The sequence below is a fragment of the Notolepis coatsorum genome, assembly GCF_963971535.1.
Source record: "Notolepis coatsorum genome assembly, chromosome: 7".
NCBI classification, from domain to species: Eukaryota; Metazoa; Chordata; class Actinopteri; order Aulopiformes; family Paralepididae; genus Notolepis; species Notolepis coatsorum.
In genome coordinates, this window is record NC_140171.1 from 105,807,896 (window position 1) to 105,820,149 (window position 12,254).

At 43.6% G+C, this 12,254-nt stretch overlaps 1 protein-coding gene across 2 annotated transcripts in view; it reads left to right on the forward strand.

The window, feature by feature from the left end:
- The window catches only part of shoc2 (SHOC2 leucine rich repeat scaffold protein), a 120,363-nt gene that overhangs the window by 70,482 nt on the left and 37,627 nt on the right, over positions 1-12,254 (forward strand). For both annotated transcript variants that reach the window (XM_084319302.1, XM_084319303.1), the window contains exons 3-5: positions 3,330-3,467; positions 4,201-4,331; positions 5,473-5,661. In XM_084319302.1, coding sequence (XP_084175428.1) covers positions 3,330-3,467; positions 4,201-4,331; positions 5,473-5,661 — 458 coding nt within the window. The remainder of the gene's footprint in view (positions 1-3,329; positions 3,468-4,200; positions 4,332-5,472; positions 5,662-12,254) is intronic.

Genomic DNA, 12,254 nt, shown 5'->3' on the forward strand with positions numbered 1-12,254 from the left:
GAGAGAGAGGGAGGGAGATGAGTGACGGACAAAGAGAGGGAGGTGAGTGATGGATAGAGAGATGGAGGTGAGTGATGGAGAGAGAGGGGGGAGTGAGTGATGGAGAGGTAGGTGAGTGATAGAGAGAGAGGGAGGTGAGTGATGGATAGAGGGATAGTTGAGTAACAGAGAGAGAGAGGGAGGTGAGTGATGGAGAGAGAGCGGGTTGAGTGACAGAGAGAGAGAGAGAGAGGTGAGTGACAGAGAGAGGTGAGTGACCGAGAGAGATGGGGTGAGTGATGGAGAGAGGGAGGTGAGTGATGGGAGATGGAGATAGTTGAGTGACAGAGGGAGGGAGATGAGGGACAGAGAGGGATAGGTGAGTGACAGAGAGAGAGAGGGAGGTGAGTGATGGAGAGAGGGATAGGTGAGTGACAGAGGGAGGTGAGTGATGGAGAGAGCGGGGTAAGTGACAGAGAGAGAGAGGGGTGAGTGACAGAGAGAGGGGGTGAGTGATGGAGAGAGAGGGGGTGAGTGATGGAGAGAGAGAGGGAGTTGAGTGATGGAGAGAGAGAGGGAGTTGAGTGATAAGATAAGATAAGATATTCCTTTATTGATCCCCTTGGGGAAATTCAGGCGTCATAGCAGCATGGGGGGGGGGGGTACAGGTAGTAAACAACACAGTGTACAGGTAGTAAAGACAACACAGGCAGTGTAAACAATTTGGTCAATATAATTTACTATCTGACTAGCTGAAGAAATATTCACATTATTCACAGTGTCACATAAGGTGCAGTATGCGTGAGGTAGTGTTATAATTTACTATCTACTGAGTATGCATTATTCACAGTATCACGGTATCTACTGAAATATACATTTATCACAGTATCACAGTGTCCACATAAGGTGCAGTAAGCCTATGGTAGTGTTGTGTAGGTTGTCCTCCTTGGGTTCCTATAAGTCCCAGGTCAATGTCTGGTAGCAGTCGCTGTCGCTGCCCCCTGTTGTGGAGCCTGGAGGCTGCTAGTCGCTGCCCACTGTTGTGGAGCCTGATGGCCGCTGGTATGAAGGACTGTCCGAGGCGGTTAGTTGAGTGTCGTGGGGGAATGAGTCTGTGGCTGAACGAGCTTCTCATCTTGACTAGCTCGTCGTAGAGAGAGAGATATAGATATAGAGAGAGGGGGGTGAGTGAGAGAGAGAGAGGGAGGTGAGTGATTGAGAGAGAGGGGGTGAGTGATGGAGAGAGAGAGGGGTGAGTGATAGAGAGAGAGGGGGGTGAGTGACAGAGAGGGAGGTGAGTGATGGAGAGAGGGGGGGGGTGAGTAATGGAGAGGGAGGTGAGTGATAGAGAGAGAGGGAGGTGAGTAATGGAGTTAGGGAGGTGAGTGATAAGAGAGAGGGATAGGTGAGTAACAGAGAGAGAGGGAGGTGAGTGATGGAGAGAGAGAGAGAGAGGGGTGAGTGACAGAGAGAGAGGGAGATGAGTGATAGAGAGATAGTTGAGTGACAGATGGAGGTGAGGGAGGGAGATGAGGGACAGAGAGAGGGAGGTGAGTGATGGAGAGAGGGAGGTGAGTGACAGAGAGAGAGAGGGGGTGAGTGATGGAGAGAGAGAGGGAATTGAGTGACTAAGAGAGGGGGTGAGTGATGGAGAGAGAGGGGGGTGAGTGATTGAGAGAGAGGGAATTGAGTGATGGAGAGAGGGGGTGAGTGATGGAGAGAGAGGGGGGTGAGTGATGGAGAGAGAGGGAATTGAGTGACTGAGAGAGAGGGAGGTGAGTGATGGAGAGAGAGGGAATTGAGTGACGGAGAGAGAGGGGGTGAGTGATGGAGAGAGGGGGGTGAGTGATGGAGAGAGAGGGAATTGAGTGACTGAGAGAGAGGGGGTGAGTGATTGAGAGAGAGGGGGGTGAGTGATGGAGAGCGAGAGGGAGGTGAGTGACAGACAGACAGACAGACAGAGAGAGAGGGAGGTGAGTGATGGAGAGGGAGGTGAGTGATGGAGAGAGAGAGGGAGGTGAGTGACAGACAGACAGACAGAGAGGGAGGTGAGTGATGGAGAGAGATAGGGAGGTGAGAGACAGACAGACAGACAGAGAGAGAGGGAGGTGAGTGATGGGAGAGAGAGGTGAGTGATGGGAGAGAGAGAGGGAGGTGAGTGACAGACGGACAGAGAGAGAGGGAGGTGAGTGATGGAGATAGGAAGGTGAGTGATAGAGAGAGAGCGGGGTAAGTGACAGACAGAGAGAGAGAGGGGTGAGTGACAGAGAGAGAGGGGTGAGTGACGGAGAGAGAGGGGGTGAGTGATGGAGAGAGAGGGGGGTGAGTCATGGAGAGAGAGAGAGAGAGAGAGGGAGGTGAGTGAGTGACAGACAGAGAGAGAGGGAGGTGAGTGATGGGAGAGAGAGAGGCAGGTATGTGGCAGAGAGGGAGGTGAGTGATGGAGGTGAGTGACAGAGAGAGAGAGAGGGAGGGAGGTGAGTGACAGAGAGGGAGGGAGGGAGGTGAGTGACAGAGAGAGGGAGGGAGGGAGGTGAGTGATGGAGAGAGAGGGAGGTGAGTGATGGGGAGTGAGGTGAGTGAGAGAGGGAAGTGAGTGATGGAGAGAAAGAGAGGTGAGTGACAGAGAGAGGGAGGTGAGTGAATGAGAGGGAGGTGAGAGAGACTGAGGGAGGTGAGTGACAGAGAGAGAGGTGAGTGACAGAGAGAGGTGAGTGACGGAGAGAGGTGAGTGACGGAGAGAGAGAGTGGGAGGTGATTGACGGAGAGGGAGGTGATTGACAGAGGAAGGTGAGTGACAGGGAGAGGGAGGGAGGGAGGTGAGTGACAGACAGAGAGAGAGGTGAGTGACAGAGAGAGAGGGAGGTGACAGAGAGAGAGAAGGAGGTGACAGAGAGAGAGAGAGAGAGGGAGGTGATTTACGGAGAGAGAGGGAGGTGATTTACGGAGTGAGAGGGAGGTGATTGACTGAGAGAGAGGTGAGTGACAGAGATAGGGAGGTTACAGAGAGAGAGAAGGAGGTGACAGAGAGAGAGAAGGAGGTGACCGAGAGAGAGAGAGAGGGAGGTGATTTACGGAGAGAGAGGGAGGTGATTGACTGAGAGAGGTGAGTGACGGACAGGAAGGTGAGTGAGTGAGAGAGATAGGTAGGTGATTAACCACCAAGGTGGAGGTGAGTGAGAGAGAGGGGGAGGTGAGTGTCGGAGAGGGGGAGTTGAGTGACAAAAAGAGGGAGAGTGAGGAGAGAGGATGTTTGCCTCCTTGCTAGAGGGGCGAGGGGCGGGTGGATGGGTATGTAATGAATTGGGATGTTGAATGACGATAAGCATGTCCCACACATGTCTCTGCAGGGGAGCTCTGTAACCTCATCACTCTGGACGTGGCCCATAACCAGCTGGAGCACCTACCGAAGGAGATCGGGAATTGCACACAAATCACCAACCTAGACTTGCAGCACAATGAGCTCTTGGACCTCCCAGAGACGATAGGTGAGTCGGCCCCTGTGTCCATAGTCTCTCTGAGCCTGTGAATTTGACATTTCTGTTTTTGGAAAGGTTATTTAAAAAAGCACAAAGAGAGAGGCGGGGGAAATGTTATGTGGTGGATATTAGTCCATATTCACACAGTGGCCATTTTGCTCTTATGTCATGCTTGGGTTGGGATTCCTTTCGGTCAATCTATTTCGACCGGTCAAGTGTTTTGATCATGTCAAGCTTGGCTTCTGGTAGACCTAGATCCTTTAACCAACATAACAAACAACCTGATTACATAAGTCCCGGACAATGTCTGTAGGATGACCTGGGATGCTTGAAATCGGCTATCCCAACAAAACAAGTATACATGCTGACAGATTTCTGTCAGAACAGTCATGGGAAAAGTAATGGAATTTGTGTAGCACAAACATTTAAGAACACTGTTGAAATCGAAATAAATTCAGGGCTGTATTCTTAACACTGTATTGCACTATCGCAGGACCTTAGCATGTCTTTTACCATGCATTTAAACTTTATGTACATTATACCTGTTATGTCTTATTCTTATTACTTGTATTATTGCACAATCGCTGCGGGCATGACCACCTGCATTTCACTGTATGCCCTGTATGCCGTGACAAATAAAACTCTTGACTTGACTTGACAGAATATGGATTCTTTGAATATTGTAATCATTGGTGCACTTTTCTTTCTTTAAATCTTTTTTGTAAAAAAAAAATCATTGCAGGCAATTTGTCAAGCATAAATCGTTTAGGTCTGCGATACAACCGGTTGTCGGCCATCCCCAGATCGTTAGCCAAGTGCAGAGAACTGGAGGAGCTGAACTTAGAGAACAACAACATCTCCGTGCTGCCAGAGGTGAGTGGACCGTCGGTTGTAACTGAATTGACCTATCTCAAACCCTCGAAGCGACCACAGGGCTCTACCCTAACTTTTTTCCCAAGGAGCACATGTGATCCTAAATGAAAAAACGTAGAAGCACACACAATTTAGCACAGTGAAAATTGTTCAAGTACCAGAGTTTATTAACAAACTATTTATTACATGCATATTATACTGTGCGTGTGCATACTAAGGGACATACATCTGTGCAATAGCACATACCACCAAAATACACATTGGCCCATGCCTACTAGATGCAAAGGATATCTGTTGTCAAGCTGCTTGTTGTCACAATACCAACATTTTGACTTTGATACAGATAGGAAAGGTAATGGAATATATTATTAGATGACAGAACATGGAAAATTCTTTATACAATTCTTTAATTCATTATAATTTAAACGCTATTGAAACGTAAATAATCTAAAATAATATAATTATTCTGTTACAGCTGCTGAGCTATCAATATCTTTTTTGAAATAGGTTCGAGAGAGAGAGACTCAGCCCCCCCATTTCCTCACTATTGGATGCCTCTGAGCGTTCCCAGGGATAACTTACAGTAGTTAGCTTAGTTAGAGTGAGCAGCTAACATTAGTTGAGGTTTTTAGCGCAATGTGGGTATACAGGAATGGCGGGGATGCAAAGCATGTTTAGACCATTGGACCCGTTTCTCGCATAGTTTTCGTTGCACATAGAAACAGAGTTAGCGGGTGGGAAGTCGATGGGTGGTAATCTGGACGTTGTAAACAGCGACTCCTACAGGTCGGTTGGGGTGCCTGCACAGCAGAGACAGGAAAATGGCGGGGGCAGTGTGAGCCTCCTACACGTTACTCCTCGCCAAATGAGAGTCCGCGCTGGCAGGTGAAAAGATGCGACTGGCTGCCTACACATGTATCGGAGGGGACATGCGATGGGCTTCTATCCTCCCTACAACCGGCCAGTGGGGGCACATGCGAGCAATGTTCAAGACAGGAGGGGAGAATTGGCACGGCTAAATTGTGATTGGAGGAAAATTGAAAGAGGAGAAAAAAATTGGATAAAAAAAAATTATTTAGACTCAGTATCTCAAATACTATTATTAATGTGCATGTAAACACTCACACTCTTGTTCGCGCAGGGCCTTCTCTCGAGTCTGGTCAACCTGACGAGTCTGACGCTAGCGAGGAACTGCTTCCAGTCCTACCCGGTGGGCGGGCCCTCTCAGTTCTCTACCATCTACTCCCTCAACATGGAGCACAACCGCATCAACAAGATCCCCTTTGGCATCTTCTCCAGGGCCAAAGTGCTGAGCAAGCTCAACATGAAGGTGCGTGAGTGCCGGAAATGGAGCTATCTCAAGCCTCTTTGAAGCAACGGTTCTGATGAATAGAATAGAAGTACTTTATTGATCCCGAGGGAAATTCAGCACTACAGATCGCTCACAGTAAACATTTAGGTAGTCTAAAATCATGAATAAAATACAGTCAGGGATATACATTCTGAGATATGTATATACATTCTAAAATGTACAGTAATAAGTGTAAAATTGTAAAATGTCGATTTTAAAAAGTCCAGGAAGATTTGCCAGAGTTGTACTGTCACTCTGCTCAGTAATGCGCTAATATAGTTTGATGGCTGTCTGAATGAAGGACTTCTTGTGCTGTTCAGTGTTGCATCTTGGGAGTCTTAGTCTAACACTGAACGTGGTTCTTCTATCAGCCAAGTGCGTGTGTAGTGGATGGGGGGGGGTTGTCCATGATGGCGTGGAGCTTAGCAAGGCTCCTCCTCTCCGACACCACCGCCAGAGAGTCCAGCTCCACCCCCACCATGTTACTGGCCTTACTGGCCAGCTTTTCCAGCCTGTTTGCGTCCCTCACTCTGTCCGCTGCCCCAGCAGGTCACTGCGTACAAGAAGGCACCCGCCACCACCGACTCGTAGAACATCCTCAACATCCTTGTACAGATGTTAAGGATTGGAGGATCAAGGAAAGAGGGAGTGGAGGTCAATAGGTTCCTGTTAAAGGAGAGATAACTCATAGTAAATGGGCTTCTGTGTTGCAGGGTTGAATCTTGAAACCATTTCGCACATATTCACTTAGTTAAGATATTCCTTTATTGATTCCCTTGGGGAAATTCGGGCTTCATAGCAGCATGGAGGAGGGCTGGTACAGGTATGGGAATAGAAATATCAAAATAGAAATAAATATAGACAATAACATTTTATCTGAATGAGAAAAATAAATGGTGTAAACAATGTAATTAGCTCTGAATATAAAAATAGGGGAAAAAGAAACGGTGTAAACAAAGGTGCAGATGAGGGTCTATATGCCATATTGGTTATATTCTACTTTAAAAGTAAATGGTATACACAAGGTACCCTAACTGGCATGATATACGTCATATGTAGTAGTCTGTGCAGGTTTAGGTGGTTTCGGTGGTTAAGAGTCAAACACACTTAGTGGTCAGACGGACCTAATGGTTCTCGAGTTAGTTCAGCTGGAGATGCTTGGTGCTTGGCTGTCTCAGACACACTCCTGTCCGAGCTCCGGGAGGGAAGCCGCCTATTCTCGGTCCTCGCTCCACAATGGTGGAACGAACTTCCCACCACAGTTAGGACAGTCGAAACACGACTAAAGCAGTGGTTCCCAACCTTTTTTGAGTACTGTACCCCCAAAGCATTTCAAGCCAACCTAAAGTACCCCCTACTACGCAATCAATCGTGGTGATCCCCAGGATATATAATTAATAGTCTATATATTGTGTGTGTGAGAGTGGATGACCTGGATAAAGTCACATGGTCACACAGGTTGGCAGTTTATTTAAGTAAAGTTTTAGTTCTGAGGTCTGACATCATCACCTCATTCCCATTGTAACATTAAGTTAAAGCACTGAAGACTCAAAACTAAGATAACATAAGATGAGATGAGATACGATGCGATACAATATGATACAATCAGATGAAATATTCCTTTATTGATCCCCTTGGGTAAATGTGGGTGTCATAGCAGCATGGGGAGGGGAGGTATAGGTATGGGCAGGGTAATAGCAGAAAGACATAAATATAGGCAATAGAATTAGATCTGAATATAAAAATATGTAAATGGGAGGGTTTCATGCTATTATTCGAAAGCATGTCGCCACAGAGGAAACACATTGGCTGTGGTTGCTCTGTAGTTGTGACAGTAAATCCAGAGAGCACATAATGTTCACCAAACTGACGATTCTTCACTTTCTCTGTTTTCTTTTTCTTCTGAATGGGTTCTCCTGATTCAGCAGTATCACCTGTGCTGTTGTTGCTGGATGAACCAGCTCGACTCAGCCATTGATCCACAATGTTAACAGAAATTTTTAAAGAGGCTTGATATTTTGCTAACTAGCTACACTACAATGATGATGCTCGGTGTAACACCTGACAGTCCGGTGGGAAGCTGAACGTTGCACGATGGAACAAGTATAGCCAATAATAATATTATATCCATCAAATTATTACTTAATTTGAATTCCCCCAATTTTGGCATGCATTATTCTTTATTTGGGTACAGTTTTCCTGTACATAATATATATATTTTTTTTACAGTAGGAAAGCAGGAGGGCTATCGGTTCATAATTTCGAACAGTACTATCTCTCTTTTATGCTCAGGCCGTTGCTAAGATGGTTCCATAATGATTCTGACATACCATGGGTGAATATGGAGAAGCACATCTCCATATACACTAAAATATATCCTCTTTTCTGGTCTATCCCAAAGCTTTTGCCGTACTAAATTCAGCCCAATTATAGCACATTCAATTTACGTTTGGAAATATATTGCAGAAATGGGACAGTGGGACACAAAATGGCACCTAGATACCCTTATTTTTGATAACAACTTCTTACTGTTGGGAGGGAAACCAGCTACATTTCCCAATTGGCAAAGACAAGGTATTCACAAACTATCTGACATATACAGTGAATAAGGTCTCAGATCCTTTCAAGAGCTCAAGCAAATCTATAATGTCCCTAGTACATCCTTCTTTTTTTATTTACAGTTGCGCACTGCAATGCGCACTTATGGTGTCCCATGGAATCAGCCTTTACCAGTTCATCCTTTAATGATTATAGTGAGTGGCATACATCTTAAAATGGTTTTGTTTCTGGGTTATATAATAAAATGCAAAGAAAACTAAACAGAACTACAGGTAATACCACTGTCTGGAACATAGATTTAAAGGATTACAACGCCTGCATAAATTGGCAGAATGTATGGGATAATATTCCGTTAACCTCTCATAATTATAATAATCAATTAACTCATTACAAACTGATACAAAGATTTTATCTGTCACCCAGGAAACTCTGTCAAATCAAAATTTTAAGTCCCCCATGTGCTTTGTCCGCAAAAAGTCATAGGAACATGCATATGATGTGGGAATGTCCAGGAGTACTAGCTTTTTGGGCCATGGTTGCATTATTTCTCACTAATATAACGGAGATAAACATACCTTGTTTGCCACACATTATATTATTAAACGATGATTCATCTCTAAAAATCACAACTGCAAGCAGGCAGTATATGACTATACTGACGGACAATCTATATACTGAAAAGACACTTTTTTATGCCACTGTGGGAATTAATATGAAATGCTGATGTGAATGTCTCTTTCCTCTGAACTTGTTTAAAAAAAAATAGATTAAAAAAAAATTGGTAAAAAAAAAAAAAATCTTTTCATGTACCCCCTGGGGACCACCCACGTACCCCCGGTTGGGAAACACTGGACTAAAGACACACTTCAATGAATATTTGAAATAATAATAAGAAAATAAATAATATTTATCAGATCACTGTTATTTACTCCTAAAAGGAACATTTGGTATACTATCTTCCCGAGCCCCAAGATGGCGATTTAATTCGATGCTGCTTAATAACAAGGAATTCATTACACAACTCAAAGAAGCTCTTATAGTATTCCTACGGGAGAATGCAAACTCTGTGCAAGACCCCAGAATAATATGGATGTCGGTAAAGGGAATGATCAAAGATTTCACTGATAGCTTTTCCTCCAAAATGCACAAGAATCAATGCACAAAACTGGCTGAGCTGGAAACGCTTTACTCAACGTTATTTAATTCTTTAAAATACAACAACTCGACTCGACTAGAAAATCAAGTTAACGTACAAAAAATAGAGATCAATGCCATATACAGACAACAATCGGAAATACAAATACGCAGCACAAGACAACAGCAGTACTCCCAAGGTTCTAAACCTAGTCACCTATTAGCCATGCGATTAAGAATTAATGCAAAATTTGCAGATATAACTACCATTAGAGCACAACAAGTACTTGAAACAGACCCTGAAAAAATAAACGATACATTCAAAGAATTCTACTCCGACTTATATAAATCAGAAACGACCTTCGATCAAAACAAAATGGACACATATCTTAATCAAATTATTCTCCCTAAACTTTCAGAGGATGACGCTAAACAGTTAAAAACACCGATCACACTAGAGCATAGGTGTCAAACTCACGGCCCGCGGGCCAAATGCAACCCGCCACGTCATTTGATGTGGCCCCCCAAGAGCTCTGGTAAAAAATTTTTTTTTTTTTTTTTTTTTTTTTTTTTACATTAATCTTGGGTTAAAAAATAGCGGTGTTAAAATAATTGTGGGTTAATGCGTTAATAAAGCGTTGACAGCCTTAGTTATTACACATTCTTACACATACATGTGTGTTGAACATCTGAGGTATTGATGAAGTAACAAAGGAAAAAAGCCAAAAGCACTTACTCCTCAGACATTCTTTGACAATTTTACAGCCCAAAATACAAAAAAGATCCAGGCGGAATAGGTAACAAAGGGTTGAAGAAATATTGTCTGAACTTTCAGATGCAAGCTGGCTGTGTGACATAACCGAGCATCTCGCTCAATTGAATAAGAAGCTGTAGGGACGCAAACAAGTCCCACCCAAAACTTGACCAATATAGTTGTGAACTGAGACGACCCTTATTTTGTTATTTTTGAGTACAGTTACAGTTGTGTGTTCATGCAGACACATAATAGCAATTTCATTACGAATTGAAAATGGGGGACCCTGATGTAAACAAGTCGAAAGTCTTTCTCTGGTCTGCATCCCCTTAACAATTGTGTGTATTGAGCTGTACTGTACTGTACCCATTCTGCAATCTGTTAATTAAAGTTAATTAAACTATCTTCCATTAGTTGGATGTATGGCCTCTGCAAGGTTGTGTGCAGCCATTTGTTTTTGTAACATCTGCTACTTCTGTCCCATGTGTTCTTTGCAGCTCACAGGTGTTAGTTCTGCCCCTCTTGACTGTGACAAAAAGGTTTTGAACAACTTAATGTCATAGCTTGTATTTGATGATATTCTTCTTTGTTATTTACTTGAATGGTTTGATCATTGATTGATGGAGTAATATGGGGTTCTGATAAACTAAAATTATTTGTTAAAATAACATAAGCTAACATATATTTTTACATCTATGCATATGCAATATGTATAACTTGAATAAGTAATAAATACAGAAACAACATGTTTAACAATATGTAAATGAGTAGCTACATTTATTTTACATTACATTAACATTTATACGGTCTTTGGCCCTTTGAGGGCAACCATAATGCTGATGTGGCCCTCTGTGAAAATGAGTTTGACACCCCTGCACTAGAGGAACTCAAGAACGCCATATCCGAAATGCAAAGTGGTAAGGCTCCTGGAAGAGACGGTATCCCACCAGAAATGTACCTTTCTTGTTGGGACATAATTGGACCCTTATTACTAAATATGATCTTATACTCAGTCAAGGAGGGGAACTTCCATAAGAATGACAATATTGCACTCATAACAGTCCTCCTTAAAAAAGACAAAGACCCCACCGAGTGCGGTAGTTATAGACCTTTAAGCCTCCTCGGAACCGATATCAAACTGTACTCTAAGGTATTAGCCATCAGATTACAAAAGCATATGACGTCTTTAGTTCATCCGGACCAAACTGGCTTCATAAGAGGCCGCCTGATCACTGATAACATAAGACGAATACTGCACGTACTAGATGCCGACAAGGACGACACCATACCTAAGGCGATGCTGTCCCTGGATGCTATGAAAGCCTTTGACAGGCTGGAATGGTCGTATCTATGGGCAGTATTAGAAAGGATGGGGTTAGGAAAAGGATTCATTGATATGATTAAAGTATTATACAAAGACCCATCGGCCATGATTACAACAGGTACAATCATCTCCAAAATCTTTCCGGTATCACGCTCAGCTAGACAGGGTTGCCCTCTTAGTCCCGGACTATTCGATCTATCATTAGAGCCTTTAGCACAATATATAAGACAATCCCAATCCATAGAACCAATCGTAATCAAGGGCACACAACATAAAATTAGTTTATATGCGGACAACGTAATATTGTTCATGCAAAACCCCAACACCACATTGCCTCATCTGCTCAAGTTGATTGAGAACTTTGGTGATTTATCGGGATTTAAGATAAATTGGCCGAAGTCGGCCTTCCTTCCACTTAACACCCCTGCAAAAAAAGATATAACCCTCCCAGGAGAGATACCTATGGTAAAACATTTTAGATGCTTGGGAGTGGAAATATTCCCCACCATAAGACAAACGGTGAAGCACAATTACACAAAAATCCAAAACAAAATCAAAGACGACCTTGATAGGTGGGCAAAACTTAAAAACTCAGTACAGGCACGGATATCAATAGTTAAGATGGATGTACTACCTAGAATCAACTTCTTCAGTTCAATGCTACCGTTACCCCCTCCAGAGGGTTACTGGAAAAGATTACACTCCTCCACATACAAATTTATTTGGAATAACAAACCACCACGTATAAAAAGATCCACCGCACAGAGAAATAAAGCAGACGGTGGCATGGCATTTCCAGAT